We start from the raw sequence: 25246 nt of genomic DNA, 5'->3' as shown, positions 1-25246 counted from the left end.
TCTGTGTTACATGTGTTCAGGAATCATGGCATTAATGAATGGTAAATAATAGAATACATCAAGAATTATTTCTTCAATGAATACCACAATCTGGGTATTGAGGATACAGTTTTTTTTAAATGTATTAATCAAAAGTACAAGGTGGGCCACGGTGGCTCAGCAGGCAGAGTTCTCGCCTGCCATGTTTGATTTCTGCTACCTACCCATGACAAAAAAAAAAAAGAAAAAATACAACATCATACAGAAAACAGATATGGCTTAATGAGTCAAGTGAAAATACCATAGCCACACACATACACAACTTGGTTCTTGAAAGGTTTAGGAGGAGAAAGGGTGAGAAAGAAGAAAGTTAGACCAGGAAATTTAAAGTGTGTATGGGGGGTATTTCTGTGCTCCCGGGCAGAGCTCACCAAACCCAAGATGGAGGGAGGTGAGTCACCGCATGGACCTTGGCGCAGGAAGCTTTTAAGGATGGAGGTCAGGTGACATCTGGAAGGGGCGGTTCATTAGTTCCAGAAGTCAGGTTGGGAGGCATGACACAGCCTCCACAGCTCCAGTTGCAGTGCCCTTCCACATTCCCCCGACCTAACAGTTCTCAGTAGCATACTCTAAGCTGTAAATAAAAGCCCTGCTACCAAAACCCACCAACAAAGTGTGGGCAAAGTGACACTCTGGCCTTCTTCCCACCCTCTGTGGTTTTTCCCCCTTCACTCTAGTTCTACATCAGCTCTCCCCAGTCCTTGACTTATGGCAGCCAGAAACAACACGCTGATGTGAATTTTCTGCCTAGAAAAGCAGCACATAATTTCCATCAGGCATGATCACCCTAAAAAGCAAGAGCTCATGCCCTGCTCCCTAGAGCTACTGGATTTCTGTCTCAATTTGATGGGTACTGAGTCTTTTGGTTAGGAAGGTACCCTTGTAGTCTTTTTACCTCTTCCATGTAGGCAACTAGCTTGGTAAATTAAACTAGGGCCTACTCCATTGACCTGGAAATCTTATTTCCATACACCCACCAACACATCCAAATTCTGTCCCACCATGCAACCAGCATATAAATAATAACCAGCATATAAAAACAACCGATATAAATGTTTTATTAGAGAAAGTAAGAAGCCCCATTTAAGTTACAAGACCAACCAACTTGTACCATAGAGCTCTGTACCTGAGTTTGCATCAGGTGCCTCCAGGAAGACAGGTAAAATCAGCCCATGTCTTCCTTCAAGTTACATCATGTCATAGAACTTGAACATTTACATTGAGTCCCCAATTAACCCATCCTTCATTCCACTGCTGAAAAATGTAAAAATCTAGCCATCATTAAAACTTCTTGCCAGTCAAATCTGGTGAACTACATTACTTTATATTTTGGCAATAGTGGTAGAAAACTTCCTATCTTAAAATAGAAATTGAAGGATCAATTCCTCAGCTCTAAATTTTGCAAATCATGTTTAAAATTAAAAGCACTAGAAAAGAAAACTTGGCAATGGCTCCAGTCAATCAATCAGAACTAGGAAGTAGTTAAGCAATTTGCACAAGTCACAGAAAATATCTCAACACAATGTTAGATCTAAAGATGATGCAATAGGAACATATTTCTTAAGAGGTGAGCAAATCATCATCTCTGGCATTTCCAGACAAGATAATATCTCCAATTCAAAGAGCCAGACATGTTTCCAAGGCAACCTGCCATTTGTATACGGAACTCACCTGGGAGTTACTATTCCTTTCAACTGCTGACTTCACAATTTGAACTAGGCCCCCCACTGACATCTTAGCTTCCATCTGAAAGCTTCATCAGAAAAAAATGAGAGCACTTTAACTGCTTTAAAAGACGGAAAGAAATCCCACTGATTCTATTAAGATATATTGGGGGAATGGGTATCTAGAGGGAGTCAGCCATATAGGATAAAAAAGTGACCTAAGGAAAGCAAAGTAGGAATGAATGGAAGTTGCTGCTTATAAGTGATTCATTTTCAAATTAAGATGCATCACAATCATTACTTCGTTTCACTTAAAGTTCTGACTGAAAGTTCAGTTTAAAATGATGCATAATAAAATGCCAGTATTCAGTCTGACAACCACAAGCCAACATTAGCAAAGATCAAAATTCAATGAATTTGTTTCGTAAAATATAATGCTAATGTTACATTGAAAATGCCTTTCAGTTTAATTTGCATGCAAAAAGGAACAGAGTGTGATTTTTAAATATCCACCCAGAGGCAAAGATGAAAAACTTCAAATGTTTTCTGACTCCTTTCCTACTAATCTCATTATTTCAATACCTTTTACAAAGAAGAGATAAAGGTGTCCTTAACATTAGCCTAAATTATCTTCAGTATGTAATACAATGCTGATTAAATTAGGCTCATTTTAATCAACTGTCAGTTTTATTAAAGAAGTAACTAAATAATAAAATTCATTATAACAACTCTTCATTAATATAACCTGTTTAACAATTTTTTTTTTAAAGCGAACATAGAATAAATACCAATTGTGTGTCAATTTCTTCTCCCCCATATTTGACAGGTAAAAGAAATAAGCTACAAGTTAAATATTTCCCCCAATCCACAAGTCGCTAAATACTGGCATTTAATGCAAATCTTTTTTTAAATGCAAATCTTTTCAAAAGTAAATACCAGTGCCATCTAATGGATTTAGCAAAGCACAAATATTTTTTGGAAACTTTGAAATTTCAAAGAAAATAGTTTGAGGAAAGACAAAACCTCTGCTTTCTTTTCATTTGATTCTCACAGAAAACATAGTTGACCACCAATATGGAGGTGGGGTCAAGTTCATCCAGTGGTTTGTATTACACTGTCTTCATTTCATTACCAGGAGGTTATTAATCTTGAACCAGCTCCCTAAAATAAATAAGGCAGAAAGAGGTGACCTCCTAATAGTGTGACCTTGGGAAGTTTCTTCAACTCGTTGTGTCTCACTGCTACATAGTTTCTTGTATATGTTATCTTATTTAATTATGACAAATTGCTTCGACTAGTACCTGGAATATATCAACTACTCAGTAAATGTTAGCTAGTAGTATTATCTGGGAAGTTACCGGAGTTTAAGGTTATCCACAAAGGAAGGTGATGGGTGCTGGTATTAAGTTAAGTAGTGCAGACTACACTGGAAATGGTGGGACATCCTTGAATGCACACCAATTTAATTTGCATTTATTCTGCAGATGGTTTTAAGGAGTATGAAGAAAGAACTAGAGGGTAAATACTCACACCTCGTTAGTCCAATAATGAAGAAGCCATGAGGGCCTGGATTAATGGAAAGGCAGTGGAATGAAGAAACAATTAAAATGTATAATTATTAAAATGCAGAATTTAGACTTATTTAAAAGGATTTGGTTAGTGGGATAGGTAGGACTGTGAAAGAGGAGGCAGCGCCTTGGGGCTTGGGTGACTGGGCGAAGGACAAACAAGTTTGGGACAAAATATGATGCTTTCCATTTGAAGCAATTTTCACAAACCCAGTACCCAATTCCCAGTCTATGGTGAAAAGGCGAGTTCAAAGCTAGAAATATGTACTTATGCTATATACTTATGCTACATCAGCATTTAAGTGGGAGGTGAAGCTATAGGTTTTATTAAGCACCCCAATCTGAATGTGGAAAGTGCAAGAAAACCAGGACCAAAACCTGGATGGCAGAGTTGAAACTGCAGGTTTATCTTTCCTTCCTCTGATCCCACCTTCAAAGGACTTTGAGAAGAATTGACAAAAGAAGGTATGTTCACCCAAGAAAGCACGGTTTCATAAAAACTGGAAAGGGAAAATATAAGGAGTGATCAATAGTATTCAAATATCACAAAGAGGCATATAAATACACTCTCAGGAAAGGTTACAGCAAAAAATATTTTTAACAAATGTAACTAACATTATTTCACACCAGTGCTAAAATAATTTCAATAATTTTGGATGAATACCAAAAGTATCGATAAACTTAATATTTAGCCCACTGTCTTAAAAAAAGACACTCAAATACTTGTTCAAGTAACACTAAGAAGATCAATTCAAATTCAAAATGTGCTCGTCTTAAGAGATGAAGATTCTATAGACAGTTCTTTATTTTCTTGTAAAAAGGGTTGTTTCATTAATCTTTCCGACCCTCCCTGCTAATGCTCCATCCCTTTTTTTTCCCTTTGCCCAATTCTCAAGATAATGGTGCACAAAAAATATATGATAAATTAATATCAATTATCCTATCATCAAAAAGTGTAGGCAAGTTATAATAAGCAGTGCAAGTCTTCTCCATTCCTGACCTCAATCTTTTGCTTAGACCAGTTTACAAGCAGAAGAAAAAAACATATTTGTTTCAGACCCCTCAGTTCAAGGAATGACACCAATTACCCATGTCACTGTCCTCTTATTTTTCAATACTCTGAATAAAAATCTAGATCTTATTACTCTTCGAAAACCCAAAAGTACGTTTGGACTATGCTGAGTCTAGAATCCCAGGAAACAGTAAATTAATGCAAAAAAAACAGATCTCGTTTTTGGAATTCCCGCCCCCTCTTGTCTTGTTTCTACCTTTCCTCTTCCTAAAATACAGCAGCTCCAATCTCTGATTAGTCAACTCTGCACCAGCCAAGAAGGTGGCCCACCACCTGCTTCTCTTAAATCATTCTCTTATTTAGACTATGCAACTACTATATGCCAGGAACTGTGTTAAATGCTGTTGATAATTTAATAAAGCTATGAATGAATCTTTCCCATAGAAAGGTACACAGAGGCTTTAAATTCTGAATATAGTGTCAGCAGATTCACAGATTCCTGTTCTTAGAGAAAGAATAAAAACCACACTTTCGTAAGTCAACTAAAAATCAATAAACATTCCTTAAATCCATCATATCACTCTGACATCAAAATGTTACATATTAGCAGAGTATGAATCTTTTCTAAACATCTTCTAATTCTCATTATTTTTAACCTGAAGTATCAATTCAAAATTTTCAAATCTGTTCCATCTTCCTATTTTACAGTTTATATATGTTCAAAGTTAGGACCTAGAATGAAGCAATGTTCAATAACTCTACATCGTTAGAAGAGAAGAAAATCATAACACAAGACTCCTGAATGTTAAATTGATTACAATAGCAGCAGCAGTAGAGGCAGGGATACTAACGACAGCTACTAACATCACAGTAGTAGTAACCACTACTGTGCTTACTTAGCCTTTGACACATTATCTTATTTAATCTTCAAAAACACACCAAGTCGTACTATCATCCCATTTTACATCAAAAGAAACTGAAAACTTAGCTAAGATACTTAGCCATGGTCAACCACAGCTTCTAAGTGGCAGAACTGGGATTTTGCCCAAAGGTACCCAAAGTAATGATTTTGCTCAGAATCACTGCACGATGCTGTCCAGGACACAGCACACAGCATGGCCAGTAAGCATAGGGTTGCTCAGAAAAGGCCATGTCAAAGAAAAAGAAAGTCACATATCACCTGGAAGAGTATTAGTTCTGAGAGACACATTTACCCAGAAATGCATTGTGCTCCTCTGATTCAACTGGCTTTCCCCTAAACACCTACATTCGCTAGGAATTACAAAACAGCCACTGCAAGGCTATTTTTCAGGACAGATATTTCAGCTCTATAAAACATGCAGTAGACTTCCATGAACTAGCAGGGGATATGAAAGAACCCAATTTTCATGGAAGGCTACATTTTAATTTCCAAATAGCCAACAAGTTAATTTTTGGAGGATTACCTATGTGTGTAAGGCAACAACTGTCATATCAGGAGGTATTAAGCTATGGAAATAATATGAATATTATGCGAATACAGAAAAGAGAAGTCAATGTGGGGTCAAGTAAATGGAAAGACTTAATGAAACAGGAAGGAATTGAGTACAGCCTTAAGGATGCATTCACTTTTGAGGCTGGCGAGTGACAGAAGACAAAACATTTGAAGTCTGGGAGACACAGGTCGAAATCCAAACTCTACTACTAACAAGCTGAGTGGTGTTGGGTAACCTCTCTGAGCCTCAGTTTTTTAAATGAAGATGATGATAACAGCAACCTCATGAAGCTGTTATAATCCTTGTAAAGCTGTTAGCAGCATGAAATAAGTCTATATTTGTAGGTGCTAAGCAAAGTGACAGGCACAAAGAAAGTGAGCTCAAGAACTGGTGACAGTAGAGAAGTGGCGCGGGGGCAGAGTTTGCGGTGGTGGTTGTAGTTGTGCTGGCAGTTGTCCTGGCTGTGTGGTGGTGGTTGTTGTAGTGGTTGTTGTGGCTGTGTGGTGGTGGCTGTCATGGCTGTGTGGTAGCAGTTATTGTGGCTGTGTAGTAGAAGTTGTCATGGCGGTTGTTGTGGCTGTGTGGTGGTGGCTGTCATGGCTGTGTGGTGGTGGTTGTTATGGCAGTTGTTATGCCTGTGTGGTGGTGGTTGTTGTAGCTGTGTGGTAGTGTCTGTCATGGCTGTGTGGTGGCAGTTATCATGGCAGTTGTCCTGGCTGTGTGGTGGTGCTTGTTGTGGTGGTTGTGATGGCTGTGTGGTGGTGGTTGTCATGGTGGCGGTTGTTGTAGCTGAGTGATGGTGGCTGCCATGGCCGTGTGGTGGCGGTTGTTGTAGCGGTTGTCATGGCTGTGTGGTGGTGGTTGTCATGGCTGTGTGGGGGTGGCTGTCATGGCTGTGTGGTGGTGGTTGTTGTGGTGGTTGATGTGGCTGTGTGGTGGTGGCTGTCGTGGTGGTTGTCGAGGCTATGTGGTGGTGGTCGTCATGGCGGTTGTCATGGCTGTGTGGTGGCTGTTGTGGTGGTTGCAGAGGCTATGTGGTGGTGGTTGTCATGGCGGTTGTCATGACTGTGTGGTGGCAGTTGTTGTGGTGGTTGTCGTGGCTGTGTGGTGGTGGTTGTCATGGCGGTTGTCATGGCTGTGTGGTGGTGGCTGTCATGGGTGTGTGGTGGCGGTTGTCGTGGCTGTGTGGCAGTGGTGGATGTAGTGGAGGTGTAGTGGTTGTCTTCATCACATCATGATCACCCTGTTACGTTTATTTGGAAGACTAACTGTATTACTGGGCAAGTTACTCAGGGCTTAAAATAATATTAAATCCAAAAACATTATGTAACCACTTCTACTCACATGTCTGAAACACCCGGAATCTCTGTCAACGTGGCCCAGAAAAACTCCGCAAGCAAGATCGTTGCTACATGTCAAAGGTGCCATCACACTAAACTCAGAAGATCAGCTGAAGATCCTCAGACACTTTCAACCAAAACCTTCCCCCAGGTTATGCCACCAAACAAAAGCTTGCTTTAGAAATTAACACCAAAGAGTCTGGAATCCAGATTTGGTTTTGGAATCTAAGAGCTACACACTCATTCCAGAGAACAGAACCTGAGCAGGCCTTAGGACCAAGCCAAGCCCACAGGCAAGATCCCCCTGCAGAGACTCAAGTGAGAGAAGCCAGATGGTGCCCTACCACCTCTCCACCTTCCCAATTACGCGCTCTCATCAAGGCGCGCAAGACAAACCCGCACCCTGGGACTGGTTCCAGAGAACGACTTGCTAAAGAAATTGGGGTTTCAGAGTCAAGAGTCCAAATCTTGTTTCAAAACCAAAGACCTAGATTCCATGTCCAAGGAAAAAGAGAACCTGGTGAGACCCTAGAACAAATATAAGACAAGGCACAAGATCTCTGAGAAGAAAGAGTTCAAGGAATGCACTCTTCCTCTGAGACTGCAGGTTGAGCATTTTGGAAATGGTAAGTGTCTTGCAGGGGTAAGACAGGTCCCAGAGGCACTTCACAGTGCTACTCAGCCAGCCTGGACCTAGATTTCAGCAGGGTTTGAGGACAGTGAAAAAAAAGCTAATACATATCATTTTTAACCATCACAGTAATAGCTGATTCAGGCAAAAAAAACACTAGTGGATGTAAAACTCTTGAAATGAATGTTTTACAGAGACAACACTTATATTGTTTCAAAGAATCTACCCATGGATTTCTTATTAATTACAGAAGGAAAATTGGTAAATTTGTATTGGAGAAACCTAACAGACGCCACCTTATCCAAGTGATCGAAATGTGAATGTGCTTACTAACAATAACACGGACTAATGTGAGATGCCTCCTGACACGAAGCATCTAAGAAAGACACATCCTTTCTGTGGTATCACTGCCAAAAGTGTGCGTGCTTAATTTAATCACGAGGAAACACCGGACAAGCAAAACTCAGCGACATACTACAAAGTAACAGACTTGTACTTTTCAACAATGGATTGAATAATTATTGTTTATTATTAACAATAAACAATACTTTGCTGTTGTTGTTAGAGAGATGGAGAGATAGTATGCTAACTCAGGAAGTCTCCTGAAGAGAGTCATATACTCGATATGTAAAATGTGCTACATTGATGTGGGGAATGGTCACAAATTCAGAGACCTGCTTATGCCTACAATTTCTCTCCAGAGATGTTCAAGAAACTGGTAACAGTAGTTATCTCTTTTTTTATGAATGTAATTTGATTGAGATACATTCACATAGCATACAACCCATCCAAAGTACACAATCAGTGGTTCACATAGCAGTGCATTCATCACCCGATCATTTTGAGAACATTAGTATTTCTCCTGAAAAAGAAATAAAAAGAAAAAAAGAAAACCCCAAACATCCCATAGCCCCTTACCCTTCCCTCTTACCGACCACTAGTATTGCACTGTACCCAATTTTAAGACTTACCATAGAGTTAAATAAGACAGTGCTAGTTAACAGAACAAAACAGCCAGAAGTAGAGCCAAACACACATGGGCAACTGACTTTTCTTCAGTACAGTTATACAGTCATTATCAAAGATCAGGGCTATAGGCTTACTGTTCAACAACTTCAAATATTTCCTTTTGGTTATTCTAAAATACTAGATACTAAAAAGAAATATCTATATAATGAGGCAGTAGTCACAGTCATTTGTTAAATCCTAATTTCTCAGTTACACGTCCTCCACCTCACACCAGTTATCTCTTGGGAAGAGAGGTGGAAAATTGAAGATAGAGCAATTTTTCACTTTAATTTTATTTATACTGTTTGTTGTAGTACCAGATATACAACTCAAAATTCCTCATTTTTACCGCTTTCAAGTGCACAATTCAGCGACATTAATTCCATTCACAATTTTGTGCTAGGATCTGTACCTCAACTTTTTCATCATCTCAAACAGAAACTCTGTATCTATTAAGCAATAACTCCCCCTTGGCCACACCCACTGCTGCCACCCCACAGCCATGGCTGCTGTAACCTGTAATCGACTTGTCTGTGACGTTTGCTTATTATATGAATTTCATATAAATGAGATCATACAGTCATACAATATTTGTCTTTTTGTGTCTGGCTTATTTCACTCCACATCACATTTCCAAGATTCATCCATGCTGCAGTGCAAATCAGAACTCCATTCCTTTTTATGGTTGAATAATATTCCATTACGTGAATCAACAACGTTTTGTTTATCCAATCATCTATTGATGGACACTTGGGTTGCTTCGACCTTTTGACTATTGTAAATAAAGTTGCTATGAACAGGGATGTTAAAGAAAAAAAAAAGCTTCTCGCCTCCCTCACTTCTGTCTTCTAGAGAGTGCCTGCATGCTGTATGTACTCTTACATGGGTATTTCATAAGTTTTCTGCCTTCTTTTTACTCTTAAAAAAAAATCATGTAACCATTTAGAAAACCATAGTAGATAGCCATTTATGTGTACACTCTCTCCTATATTTTCTTCTCCATGTTTCTTATGGAAGTTTAATGTCATGGGTAGAAACAGGTGGAGATGGGGAGAATGAAAGGAAGAACATCATAATTTAAAAAAAAAAGAAAAACTAGTACAGCAGCAAAAAATACTAAATTTGGTGGAAAGATCAGATGGCTGGCACCACCAAAGAATGCTATCTCAGCCTGCATCAATCCCAAGTGTCTAAGAGACTAAGAGGAATGACTATTTCCTGTAACATATAAAAAGGGGTAATTCATACAATAGACTAAGTTTCTTCCATCATCTTATTTAACCAAGGATAGCAGTACATATTCAAGTAGTCTACTGTGAAAGTAGGACAATTTTTAAAACTAATGTTCAACTTACAATTATCTTGAAAATATATTAACGCTAAAAAGTCAAATATGATTATAATTAACACCAGGTAAACATTCAAAATTTTATTGTTACAAAACCCTCTTGTTCAAAGGTACTAAACCTACTAGATAATTACCCAAATCAGTGGTAATGGAATTAAGTCATTATTCTTATTAATAATGTTAAAGAAAAAAGTGGGGCAGTGTAAGGAATTCTGTGTACAAAAGGCTGCTGGAATGTTCCAAAGATAATCCATCCCACATCCTTCACCACCACTTCACATCGGCGTCCCTCCCACCATGCATCTCAACCTCTAGCTAATACCTATGTTTCCAAAATCAGAACCAATGAATGAGGCTTCAGCATAGCAGAATAGTAGTAAAGAACATTAGAAACAGCATGTCTCCACATATTCCTCAAAAAATGTTCTGAGAGCTTTCATTTCACCCCCCCCCATTGAAACTGATTTTTAGTTTATAAAAGTTTAAAAACATGTAAATCACTGAGTGTTATTATGTCTCCAAATCTATAGGGACTCACAAATTCACTGAACAAAAGGAATGAGTGGTAGCAGAAGTGGGTCCAAAACCAATATGCATCAAAGAGTAAAACATGCCAAGGATTTGATCTGGACAAGGTTCACGTTCTTTATATCCTTATTCTAAAGACGCTACTTGAAAATCTATAGAAAGACAGTCATAAGGAAATAAGAACAGAATGATTATTTCCAAAGTATCATCACATTTCTTTGTAGAGGTCCTAAAAACACTCATCATCTCTTAGAAGATGGGGTGCGCATGAGAATACCCACCACCAATATGGAATCTTAAATTCTGGTTTCCATAGCTCCTGGTTGAGCCTTTGTCCTTGGATGGGACATCATAAATTTAAAGTATAACAGTATTGGAAAGAAAGGTGATACAGGCTTTAGGTGGGAACTGAGCAACATCTGATTGGGATCAAAGTCAAAAATGAAATTGAAAGGAATTTTCTACTCTTTTTTTTTTTTTTAACTCAAGGTCTACTCAATCCTGAATTGAATTATATTATATATAAAGAAAATAAAGGATAGAAATGCAAATAAAGATTCTGACACAGGACAAGAGGAACAAGCTACAAGAAGTTAAGGACAGAGTTAGAAGAGGCACAGCAGAACTGTACACCCAAGCCCAGGAGGCTGAGATGGGGTGTCCATGGACTCAAAAGCACATCACCCCAAACCATGACTGCTTCAGGGTCCACACTCTTCACCAACAACTTTCTCTCTCAACTCACAGAAGAAACATCGCTACAAGCTATAAATGCACCAATGACCCAGAAGCTGGAAACCACCTGGACAATAAAATGACTGTCAGACCAGAGTCCCCCTGGACAGCAGGACTATGGAGGCATGATAGTAAATGCAGAAAAAGCCAACGCAGAAACATGTAAAACCAGTGTTGATATGTAACTGACCTAAAAGCAAGGGAAATTTAAACTAAAAAAAATGGGCAAACTGATATTTATTTCAAAACATAAATCTGATTAGACAATAAGCATCAAGATTACCTAAAAATAAAACAAAAAAAAAACTTCATATAAATAAACCATTATAAGCTGCTGCTTTTTCTTTGGGAAAAAAAAGAACATTATTTATAAGTTGCTGCCACATAAAAACTGACCTGATTCAACACTGTCAGATGGAAAAGTACACTTAGGCAAGTGGTAAATTAGGAGGGAAAAAAGTCACTTCAAAACTGGTGACATCTCATTCTAAGTGTAAGAAATGAATAAAAGTAGCGTATTGCACAACTAGATTTTCAAAGCTTTATATATAATACTTTTCACCAAGAAAGAAAGGTCTAAAGCTGAATGAAACTTTTATATAATTAAAATAAGCTGTTTGTTCATTAGTTTTCCCTCATAAAAATATAATTTTTATGAAAAACTCCTAAAACTGGGGAGTCAGAGTTCTTGATATTAAATATTCACTGTGGAGCCTTAAAAACTATGAAAGAGTCAAGAAATTGGCACACTTAGTATTCACACAAGGAGAAGATGCATCACCTCTGATTCCCTAATGTGGCTTCATTTCTAGATGCTACAACCAGCTGAAGTCCCTCAGATAGATACACGCTCACTGATAAACAGGTCACAACAGGTATACAAAGGCATGTATAAGCGCCTGATTGGACTCTAACTAAAGCTATCTCAATCATGGGAGTTGAGAGAAAAGAAGTTTTTCAAAGAAACAAAGTCAATATCCCAAGCACTGGGAGAAATGCATTTCCACTGCAGGGATCCACAATTGAGAAGTAGCTATGGGCTTCATCACACTTGCGAGAGTATCAGCCCAGGGGCTGATTGAATTGTAGCCTCTGTATCCCTTACCATTTGGCATTAAACACCCAACATGGGGTAAAAGGGCAGCCATAGAAGGTCGTGTAAAGCGCAGAGGGCTGCACACAGAGAAGCAGCAGATCCATGGGGGAGAAGCACGGGAGCAGGTGGGGTCAGGAGGCTTGCCAGAAAGAATGAAGCACAGGACGAGTCTTGAAGGATGGAAAAGAGGGTCCCAAGGGAAGAGCCTTCCAGGGAAACCTAGCTGGCACAAATGCCTGCCAATGTACCTGACCTGAAAGGGCAGCTAGGATGCGAAAAGGAAAGTGTGCGGAACTTATGTTCTCTCACATATTGAGAAAGCAAACACACGACAGTCTACAGCTGGAATACAAACCTTGATTTGCGCACATACAAGTTCATTATCCCCTAGCCACAATTCCAAAATCCAAATGCTTCCAGAAATGAAGTTTTCTCCTAAGTTTGTAAGAGGCACATTTGGTAGTAAATCTTCCCCGATGCAAAATTAGTCCTAATATTATTTACTCACTTGTTGGTAAATATTCATGTTTTGCCACAGAAATATCAATGTTTTGACTACAGGGTTCCACCTCAGACATCACAGGGGCGTTCCGTATTATGACACATTTTAGACATTACCATTCTAAAAAAACCTGGGTTCCAACAGACCTCTGGCCACAGGGATATTAGGGAAGGTGTTGTAGTGGGCTGGAGCTGTCAGGACGGACTTATTAAGAGCTGACTGTTAAATTTTCAGGAATTTTGCAACTTATTTATTTAAATTAAAACCAAATGTAATAAATACTTAAAACTCACCATTTCCTAATCATCTTACTGCATTTTGCAATAAGGAATATTACATCTCTTTCCATCTCCACACTCATCTTGACTTCTTGAAATAGGCCATGGCAGGAGTATTTACACCACAGAAAGTGGCAAACATTAAGCTAGCCAAGAGCCAATTGTTAAATATCTACCAGCACATCAGTGATTTTAGGCTTTCTTGAAACATGAAGACTACGCAGAATTTGTGGCTACCTTTAGGATCCTATGGTTTAGGAGGGGAGTTCCCTTGTACCACAGATAGTGCAGAGGTTGGAATTTTGTAGCCAGAGTCTAAAGAGCAGAAGCTTCGAGGACCACAATGTTTCTTTCCTAATGATTTTTTGCCATTTAGTGGAAAAGCCATGCAGCTAGACTTTTTCTGCTGGCCTCTCCCTCCTTTCTTAGGGCATTTAATTAGTTATACTCCCAAATACCAGCAGCTTTAGGGCAGAAGTTGTTGTCCATTTTGTACATTGCTGTATCCCCAGGGCCTAGAAAAAAATGCCTTGCACCTAGTAGGCACAGAGTAAATCTTTATTGAAGGAATTAATAAATCCTCCAGTGCACACTATGGTTCAACACACACTATTATTTTGAATCCCATAAGGCAAGAAGAACTGCCATTCAAAGAGACCATCTGCTATGCCTCCCTCTTCAGAGCAAGCATTAATCGGGGGGAGAGGAGAAGGGACAGGAACCAGTAAATGTACAAATGGTTTCTTTACTTTCTGACTTAATTAAGTGTTTTTAATAAGTCCGGAACATATTATTTATACTATTGTTTCTCTGTAAAAATAATGAAGTTCCAAATAAGTGAATTTAAAATATAGTTTAGAACAGAATCCCATGCTTAAATTGGAGACATCATGTTTAACTCTAAAATCACCATAGCAACTTTTTCTCAAGATCCCACAGTCTTAATTTAAATTAACATTCAGGCAAAATTTTAAACAACAACAACAACAAAAATCCCCATTCAAAAAATATTAAATAATCAAAACATAAGGACATACTGAAAGTAACACTGCAGAAAGAAGATGTTTAGGAATAAAGTTAATAACTTTCTTTTCCAGTCTGAACACATTATTTAACAAGGCACTTAGAAGATTTCTTATTTATTGCCTAAGAGAAACCTTAATCCTGTATGTAACTGCAGAATAATTAATATTTCACATGTGATATTTGCATAAGCAACAAATGCAAAGAGAAGGGAAGGACTTCCGACACTGAAGTACCAACACTGCAGATCAACTCCTTTCGAGAAATGAAAATTTAAATCTCTCTAATCTATAGTGTAAGATTCAAAAAGCCTTCTGTGCCAAGATCCGATCTATATTCCTAAAGGGACAAAAAAAAAAATTTTCGCATTCTAAAAATTTTCTATAGATGAATTCTGACATCATAGGAAACCTTCAATCTGAATCTTATACCAACCCCCTGAAGCCCAGGAAGTAACACTCTTTCGGGCTGACAGCATAACCTCTGTCTGCTAAACAAAGATGTTGGCATATTTAGACCACACCACTGACGATGTCTTCTGTGGAACATGTCACATCACAGAGACAAGGGCCATCAGGCAGTTTTGGGGCTTCAACTGCAGCTATTTTTCAGTCTCGTTGCTACAAATGACATCTACAGAAGTACAGAATTAAGGAATGTTCTTGAAGCTTGGTGTGCCTCGCTTTAAGAAAACCCATATCCCATGTATATTATTAAGTGAATACTAAATGCCTCTAGGATCATTCTATCCAGAAAAACATCCACATGGTAACTTTTAAATGAAATTATATGGTAAGAACAGAATGGAAAAAAATAGAATAGGAAATAACATACACTTTAAATAGTGAGGCTACTAAGTGTGTGTGCACACACGTGTGTGTACACACTTCCTCACTGAGCTGTCATGTCACATGTATTTCTTAGTAGGTGGCAGTGGCTCTCCATCCAGGGGCAATGTTGCCCCCAGGAGACACGACAGTGTCTGGAAACATTTTTGGTTGTTACAACTAGAGGAGAATGTTATTGACATCTAATGGTAGAGGCCAGGGAAGCTGCTAAGCACACTACAATGCACAGGACCGTCCATACAACAAAGAATAAGCCAGTCCAAATGTCACCAGTGCCAAGGTAGAGAAAACCTTTTTAAGAAGGACTCAAAATTCAAAGGCTACCAGCTGACCCTACACTTCAACCTGTCTGATGGCCACTCCAAGAGAACATACATAAATCTCTTTGTGTATTGCCTTAAGTGGAGTCTGCTGAAATTTTTAAAGCAAATGTAAGAATAGCCGCTTGATGGGCATCATTAAAACTTGGTTACAAATTTTTTTTTCCTAATTATGAAAAATCAGGGGATCTCACTGCAGAGAATTGTGAAGCTAAAAAAAGAATAAAGCATTCTGTCACGTATTTTCAAAGGGATAGGGGCAAGGCAGAACAGTCTCATTAATTTGTAAATCCTTTATCAAAAGTAACAAACTCCTAGCGTATACATACATTGTGAATTAACATGCTTTTGAGAATGGTTGTCTAGACTTCACAATTTCCATTCAAGAACTTTAAAGATAGGGCAATCTTCACTTACAGTAACATCATCAGAAAATGCCAATCAGAATTGACTTAATCTTCTAAATGTTCAAAGTAAGAAAACAAATGAGATATAGATGGCTAGAAATTGAAAAGTAGAGAAGAAAAAAGACCAAACCAGGAAAGCAGAGACAGAAATCTACTTCCTATTTACTGTGCATGTTTAGTCAAACTACAGCGCAACTTCAAATCACGTTTCTTTGAAACGGCTAAACACCCATCTCCAGCCTGTTCAGAGAGACAGCTACTGAGATGGAAAACCACAGACCTGGAAGGACTAACATTGACAAGCCCCTATTTCTTCTTAAAACTGTTGAGAAAAGACAACTACGCAACCCAACAACAAACTATGAAGTTCTAAGGTAGAGATTTTATTAAAAAAATGTCTTTTAATCTCAGTCTCTTAAATTTGAGTCATTATATTTAAAAGAACCTTAATAATATTCCAAAGAAAAGTGGATATGATTGCTGTCACTAATAAGATCTCAGGGTATGTGAATTATTTCAGAAACAGCAGCTAGGGTCCTAGGATGCATTTTTTCATCATTTGCATTAAACTAAAATTTTATCAGAAGGCTAATTAATAGGCAATTTAATAGCTTTGTGGAAGGACTACTAAATTAAGTATGTCAACACCCCACATTCAGTGCCTGCCCCTGACTTGCACTCATCAAAAAAAATTACAAGAGTGAAGCTGAATTCTCGCAGATGATGGCAGATCACTGCCACCTCACAACATTTGTTGACAATTCCAGTTGTGTTAACATGATAGAAATAATGCCACTAAAAGGAGTCCCTACAGAGCTTTCACAGGGAAATTTTAAAAATTAAAGTTCATAGTCTAATATTATTTAAAATCCTGTATTTACTTTGAAATTCTGAAAAATCTCTCAAGTTCAAGTGAACTAGAGCCTTCAGAAACCTTTATCACAGAGTTCACATCCAAGGAAAACAATCTGTATTGAACTTGTATTAAAAGTAAATAATATAGGGTGGGCCATGATGGCTCAGCAGGCAGAATTCTTGCCTGCCATGATGGAGACCCAGGTTCAATTTCCGGTACTGGCCAGAAAAAAATTGGCAAAAAAGAAAAGTAAATACTATAATATGCATATTATTAAATATTGTCAGAACCCGCATAAATCTAGATCACTTTGGTTCTATATTATCGAGATCAGTCTAGCTCTAAAATTCTATAATAACCCAAAACAATTCAAATTTGGCTACTCAACTTCCAGAAATGGGACTAGATGATACCCAGTTTGACCCAAGAAATGATTTAACTTTTATCTACACGGGTGGTTAAAAAGAAAAAAAATTATATAACTTACAGGTTCAACCCTACAACTGATTCTACAATCTCCTTGTCCAGTGGTTCTTAAAGTACAGCCCTCAGACCAGCAGCAGCACCTGGGAACATGTGAGAAATGCAAAATCTCCAGCTCTGTCACAAACTGCTGAATCAGAAACTCAGAGAGCCCAGAAATCTGTATTTTAACAAGCACTCCAGGTAATTCTGATGCATGCTCACATTTGAGAAACACCATCCTGACAACATGAGGATAAAAGACAAGTACAAAAAATAATTAGAGCATTTAGTAAGAGTAAAGTACTAAGTGCCATCCCCGTTGAGCTCATTTAACGCTCATAATAATCTTATGATTTAGGAACTATTATTCTCATTTACAATGAAGTAGCTCTGGATTAATGATTTTAAGCAAGTTGCCTCAGGTCAGACTGTCTTTAGGTAGAAGAGCCTGAGAGGCAGTGGAAAGAGCCCAAGGCCATTATTAACCACTACTGCACATGAGTAAGTGGTGTTTCTCACGCTTTCTGCTCTCGTAACACTGGACTCCAGCACCCAATAAATTACAAAGATTTTGGGGAAAAAAGGGGTTCCATCAGGACATACGTAATTTTGGTCTTCTACCTCGTGTGTTTCAAAACCCCACCCATTAATGCTATTCAATCCTCTATAAATAGGCTCTATTAATGTTAGACATTCATTTGATTCATCTTCTCAGTCTAAGAATTTCATTTAATTACTTGGCTGAAAAATAACTTATTATACAAAGCCCACCAAAGACTCCATCTTTACAATCTGATTATCTGTTCCTGAATGGAGGCAAAGTTTCCACAACCAGTTCTTCTCCAGCTGATAATCCAACGCCCCCAGCCTGAAGCAGTTAGGTGGGCAGAGAACAGGCACTCTCAGGAGAAGAGTTTAAGTGGAAAATCCTCAAGATTATGGAAAAGAGAGAAGTTAGGGCCAAAAGTCACCGCTGTCTTAGCCTAGAAAGCACTTGCAAAAGAGATAAGCATGTGGACAAGTTGCCTCAAAAAAATCTGTCCCTTAAACTGAGTAAATACATAAATGCTCATCTACATGGACGCTGAAAGGAAAAACACAAAAGTTTATTAAAATTTGTGGAAAAAAACACAATGTACACCATAGAATCTGATTAAATAAGCCATTTTATACCCTATTATTTAAAATCTACTTAGCTATCAAAAAATAAATCCATGGGCATGGAAAGAAGACCAATGGGATATGAACTCAAATATCAATTTCTGGTATTAAACATTGGATGGTGTAGAATTACAGAGATTTACTTTCTGTTTTGTGCTCCTTTATTTTCAGTTCCTTACATGAAAATTTGACTTTAAATGTAAGAAGCAGTTTAAAATTAAATTAGGAATAAATTCAATAAATTAAAAAAATGCATGTCCTACTTTTAGAACCCAGCAAATTATGGACATATAATAAATGTTAATATTAAGGTAATGATGGATAGTTTTAATTTTTGTTAACATTTTATACTGACTGTTAAAATATGGCGCATTTTAATGAAACTCACTGGATGTAACATACAGAATATGCTACATGAACACATTTTTGAACAATTAAGAAAAATATACACTTTACAGACTATGGCAATTACTAACAACCATCTCATCAGGTTTCAGGGTTCCTCCGGGAATAAATACATAGCTTCTATTTTCACTGGAATTAACTGAGCGCGCTGTCCTCCTCTTTCACATTGTTTTAGATATTTAATGTATTCTTTCTCCTCAACGCAATGAACGAGCACAGCAGAATTTAAGAGCATGCCAGAAGAACCCCTGACAGCCAGATAAAACAGTTACTAGTGTCAGAACACAAATGAAATAATCTGAGAAAAGGTAAGAAATTATTACCCTGCTGTTGAGTTTTCAAACCCACAAAAGCAAGAAATACGCATTTTATTTTTATTTTTAACTTACTCTATACTAAGTGATTTTATAAAACTTAGTTATTCAGTATTTGATAATAAAAACATAAATGTTTCTAGACCGCAACGGCTAATGAAACATTCAACCCTTCACACAAATTTATGGACTGTGTGACACATCCACTGAACAGTTTATCAAAGTCAGAGGAAAGTTTTCACGGTCAATTCATTTGAACATAAGCTATTCACAGTAATTTACAAAAGGAAATATTTAGAAACAAAATTACTCTTTCTTAGTTTTTATTTTCATACAACCATTTACAAATAGAACAGTGGAGTTTCAAAGTCAGGTATCTATACAGTATTTTTCACCACACATTTCAAACATAAACAACACAAGTAATCTTTCAGAAGTATGCCATATAATTTTTCCCCTTGGTAAGATTATAGATATTATATAGATCATATTTATTAAATAATTATGACTAGAGATAATCACAGCACACATAAAAGGTATGTATCACTGCCAGGAATCAGTCTAGAGATTTATTACATTAAGACAAAAGCTTTTATACTCTTTAAAGAAATCATATGTTTGGTTATTATTATTTTTTATTACTACATAGAAGTAATGATCAAAGACTAGGAGGAGGGGATAGTAAACATATTCACTTGGGTAAGCTTGCAGATGGATGGGTTACTGAGAGTTTTCTTCTGCATGGGCTGGCATAACCTGACATCTATTGCTCAAGTGATGAGTCAAATTAAATTACTGATTTTAATGAGGAGAGGAAGAATAAAAAGAAAAAAAAAGCATTATGCAGGCAGGAAAACATTTTCCAGGCAATAACTATGCTTAAAACTGTCTAATTAACCAGGAAATGCTGATCATCAGCTCTATTAACTACTGAAAAATTGGCTTACATTAAGAATTCTTAACATAAAAATTTTCCACAATTTCATAAACGTGGCTGTACCTCCATGGGGTTCTAAAAACCAACCAGAGAGCAACAAGCATGTTACACAAAACGGCTGGCCTCCTTAGGCAACTCATTTCTACTTACCAAATACACAATCCTTCCATTTATTCTGGCTGTACTTTTTTTTTTAATTAACAAATCTTCACACACATATATTCCACACATGGTGTACAATTAATGGCTCACAATATCATCCATCACATAGGTGTGTATTCACAACCGTGATCATTTTTTAGAACATTTGTATCACATCAGAAAAAGAAATAAAAAGAAAAAACTCATACATACCATTTGTCTTACCCCTTCCTCTCTTGGACCTCTAGTATTTCCATTGACCCAATTTGTTTTACCCCTTATCCCCCCTATTTTTATTTATTTTTTTAATCCATATTTTTTCACTCATCTGTCCATACCCTGGATAAAAGGAGTATCTGTCCCAACACAAGGTGTTCATAATCACACAGTCATATTGTAAAAGTTATATCATTATACAATCATCTTCAAGAATCAAGGCTACTGGAACACAGCTCAACGGTTTCAGGTACTTCCCTCCAGCCTCTCCAATATATGATACACTAAAAAGGGATATCTAGATAGTTAATAACCTCTAGGATGAAACCTCTTGACTCTCTGCTTGAAATCTCTCAGAAACTAAAACTTTATTTTGTCTCACTTCTATCTTGCTCCGTTTGGTCAAGAAGGCTTTCTCAATCACTTGGGGCTGGTTCCGGCTCATTCTGGGGGTTCTGTCCCATGTTGCCAGGGAGATTTACACACTTGAGAATAATGTCAGGTAGTGGGGAGGGCAGTGAGTTCACCTGCCATGTTGGCTTAGAGAAAGAGGCCACATCTGAGCAACAAGAGGTTCTTTGGGGATGACTCTTAGACCTAATTTTAAGTAAGCTTTGCCTATCCTTTGAAGGAATAAGTTTCATAGGGGTGAACCCCAAGATCCAGGGCTCAGCCTATTGATTTGGTTGCACCATGGCTTGCAAGAATATCAGAAATTTTCCAAATGGGGAAGGTGAATATTTCCTCTTTTCTCCCCAGTCCCCCAAGAGGACTTTGCAAATACTTCTTTATTCACTTCCCAAATTATTCTGAGACACCAGAGTAACCTGGACAAACCAACAAAATCTCACACCCTATTCAAGAGTCCATATATTTTTGGTGTTCAACTAAACTGACCACACATGTTAAATTAGTCAATTCACTACCCAAAATATAAAATTCCCACCAAATAAACATCTCTCCCTTTGGTCACACACAGAAGTAGAAGTTTTAAAATATGGACAGTATCATCCTTTACCCTGTGTTCTGCTCGACCTGCCTATCTAGATCAGCTTCATTCACATCTCTACTCAAAGTCTGATCCCTTTCTCAACTTAGGCTGTACTTTTAAAACTTATTTGAAAGCAATAACATATCTTAAGCATGGAAACTAAGTTTACTGTAGATCATAGGCAGTCTCTTTTACTGTTCCTTTCATTTTAAATTTCATTTCCTACTGATGTTTTCTCATTATTCAAAATAGCATGAAATTCACTACCCGAATAGCCACTCAATACATATGGCTCATTGACACTCCTCAAACTCTAGTTTTCTAAACAGGGAGTGCCATTCTTCTCTCAGACCTCAAAACCAATGGCAGAAGCTACTGAAAGAGCCACAGAGAAGATGGCCTTCTGATTGATGTTTGCAAATACTTTGAACAAAATAAAACATCTGTCATTTTCCAACAAGCCCTTCTTTGGTCTCTATCACATACCAAGTCCAATTTCCTGTTTCTCACTCTCAAAAGTGAGGTCATTTTATGTACTCAACCTTCAATTACTAAGGGAGAATTACCAGGTAGATTTGCTCTCAAAACTTGCTTCTGTAAGTCCAACTAGTCAACAGTGAAAGTCCAGGCATCTCTACAGAGCATGGGCTGGAGCAGGAAAGCAACCACCAGATAACTGACATCTCACTAGTTATACTTTGGTATGTTTTAGCTGATATCGTCTGTTCTAATTTGTTAGCTGCCGGAATGCAACACACCAGAGATGGATTGGCTTTTAATGAAAGGGGATTTATTTCTTTAGTTCTTCAGAGGAAAGGCAGCTAACTTTCATCTGAGGTTCTTTCTTACGTGGGAAGGCTCAGGGTGATCTCTGTAGCCTTCTTTCCAGGCCTTTGGGTTCCAACAACTTTTCCCAGGGTGATTTCTTTCTGCATCTCCAAAGGCCTGGGCTGAGCTGCAAAGGCAGAGATGAGGAATGCCGAGCTGCTTGGGCTGTGCTATGTTGTGCTCTCTCATTTAAGCACCAGCCAATTAAGTCAAACGTCATTCATTGCAGCAGGCATGCCTCCTAGCGGACTGCAGATGTAAATCAGCAACAGATGAGGTTCACATACCACTGGCTCATGTCCACAACAGAACTAGGTGCCTTCACCTGGCCAAGTTGACAACTGAATCTAACTACCACATCGTCCAACATCAATGGAAACTTCAACCCAATGTTTTTTTTTCCATAAATTAATTGTGGTACTTTTTAAAACCTAGTACCCTGGAAATTACATGCAATCATGCTGATTTTCACATGAGACAGCCTCTGAATGAATAACTATGCTGGCATATGCTAAGGCTCTGCATTCCAAGGAGAACTCTGATGCTTGACAACAAAACCTACTTTAAATAATTCTCTCCTCTAATGATCTTTTAGCCTTTAGGAAGGACCTCCTATTCTAAAGTAGACAATGAAGAAAACACCCTCTTATCTATAGCCCTTGCCTTCACTTTATTGAGGAATGTCTTCTCTTTTAACGTCCTACAAAATCACCCACACTCCTCAATATAAAATTAGAAAGATATGTAACGAGATGGGTTTGTTGTTGTTTAAGCTGGTTTTCTGCATTTTGTCAAAAGCTAGCCAATCCCTGCACATTGCATCCAGGCAGATTTGCTTTCCCATTATATTGTCATTTTAGTAATGACACATTTATTAACATCTCCCAAAATGCATGGGACTTGCCACCTATTTGATTAGAGTTGTATGAAAGAGATCATCCTACTGTGCTGATTTGAAAGGATGCATGGCCCCTAGAAAAGCCACGTTTTAATCAAAATCCTATTTTATAAAGGTAGACTAATCCCTATTCAATACTGTATGTTTGAAACTGTAATCAGATCAGCTCCCTGGATGACGTGATTTAGTCAAGAGTGCTTGTTAAGTTGGATTAGGTGACGACATGTCTCCACCCATTTGGGTGGGCCTTGATTGGTTTATTGGAGTTGTATAACAAGGAAACATTTTGGAGAATGGGAGATTCAGAGAGAGCAGAGAATGCTGCAGCACCACGAAGCAGCGAGTCCACCAGCCAGAGATCTCTGGAGATGAAGAAGGAAAACACCTCCCGGGGAGCTTCATGAAACTAGAAGCCAGGAGAGAAAGCTAGCAGATGACGCCATGCTTGCCATGTGCCCTTCCACTTCAGAAAGAAACTGTGAACTTCATTGGCCTTCTTGAACCAAGGTATCTTTCCCTGGATGCCTTTGATTGGACATTTCTATAGACTTGTTTTAATTGGGACATTTTCTTGGCCTTAGAACTGTAAACAAGCAACTCATTAAATTCCTCTTTTTAAAAGCCATTCCGTTTCTGTATATTGCATTCTGGCAGCTAGCAAACTAGACCACCTACTATCCTCAAAGAGGAATAAATTTCACTGACATGCTAGAGTCAGAAATTCTATTTAAAACAGAAACCATCCTGCCTGTATTTTGGGGGGAGATGGGCTATAAGAAAGTTCTCATGCCAGAGACAAGCAAGATCTGAACTAGTCCACACCCCTACTTCTCCCGAATGACTGTGCCCACACAACTTAACAAATGGGCACCATCCATCATGCACCATTACAATGCAGTCAACGAGAATCATACTGCTGTGATTCAACAATCACCAAAGCTGCCAAACACCTTACAATGAGGCAAGATGCTGCTGGACCCTCTCCCGGCCAGGTTAGATTGATTTTTTTACTTTAATTCCACAGGTTCATTTGCTGATTCTTTAACAAACAGTATGGGCGGATGCACAATGAAAAAGACCCAGTCCCTGTATATCACTAGATAACATTCAGATCATAAAGGAATCACTGCCGAACACTCTCACCCTTTAATGTGTTGGAACTTATACCATACAGAGAAAAACATACTTAAAAAATATATATCACAGTGCAGCATAAAAATGTTCAAGAAAATAGGGTGGGCCACGGTGGCTCAGCAGGCAGAGTTCTCGCCTGCTGTGCCGGAGACCCGGGAAAGTTCAAGAAAATCATGTTCGCAGAGCCTTAAGGAAAACAAATGTTCTTCCATCAGCGCTTACATACTTTACAAACTCTACATACGTGGAGATAATTATGACTTTTCGTCTGAACCAGAAGAAAACAAATTGTCATTGGAGTCTTTTAACCATTAGTTAAAAAACAAAATAGCAGGAAGCACGATATTAAAATGTTTCACTTCAAAAACAAAATGTTATTAATTATTTAAATATTCTATTCATTTCTCTTCTATTCATTATTCTTAAATGACAACACATCTGCATGACCCCTATCAAAATATCACAAAGGTAGCATATCGTATTAAACATGTCCTTCACCTTAGACATGAAACAAGAGTTCTACTTAGTAAGTCAATTTTAATGCCATGAGTGCTAGAAAGTTCTTCCATGTTTATCTAGCTCCTAGAGTCTCAGTTGTAGAAACATGTTAGAATCCAATGTTTTCTTAAAACACATGCAAAAGAGAATGACCCCGAATCATCTTCAGTTGTAAGAAAAAGTTCCATATAAATTATGCACATTGCTTAGCTATAAATATGAAGATATGGAATTTCAAAGTCACAAAATTTTGCTCCTCAAAGGAGTAAAAAAGAAATATTCATGTTCTCAGGCACATAAGTTAGTTTTATTTTTCTGGGAAGCTTGGTGGGAGGACAGGGGACGTGGCTGCCAGCATAACAACTCAACCATTAATAATAAATAAATGTTATATTTTGCATCTGAAAAAAAAACTAAAACCTACAAAAAGTTGCAATAACCAAAAATGCTTAACTGCCTTGCACAACATCAAAAGCAAATGAAAGAATAAAAATGTTCTTTCGTGAATTGTGGCAAATCCATCACACTAATGCAAGGTGTTATGACAGGGCCTTCTATGACAATTCTGTATGTTATGTAT

The 25246-nt window shown here is 37.9% G+C and overlaps 1 protein-coding gene across 22 annotated transcripts in view; it reads right to left on the bottom strand.

The window, feature by feature from the left end:
- PARD3 (par-3 family cell polarity regulator) overlaps positions 1–25246 on the bottom strand; it is a 676839-nt gene that overhangs the window by 400226 nt on the left and 251367 nt on the right. The window contains exon 1 of one of the 22 annotated variants that reach the window (XM_077152106.1): positions 12953–13090. The exons of 20 other annotated variants lie outside the window; for them this stretch is intronic. In XM_077152106.1, the coding sequence (XP_077008221.1) occupies positions 12953–12970 (18 nt within the window). In that variant the 5' untranslated portion in view covers positions 12971–13090. One more of the 22 variants, XM_077152112.1, reaches the window with a different exon arrangement.

This window comes from Tamandua tetradactyla, chromosome 1 (genome assembly GCF_023851605.1).
Source record: "Tamandua tetradactyla isolate mTamTet1 chromosome 1, mTamTet1.pri, whole genome shotgun sequence".
Taxonomy (NCBI): Eukaryota; Metazoa; Chordata; class Mammalia; order Pilosa; family Myrmecophagidae; genus Tamandua; species Tamandua tetradactyla.
The sequence above is the reverse complement of the archived record's forward strand: the minus strand, read 5'-3'. Positions and strand labels throughout refer to the sequence as shown.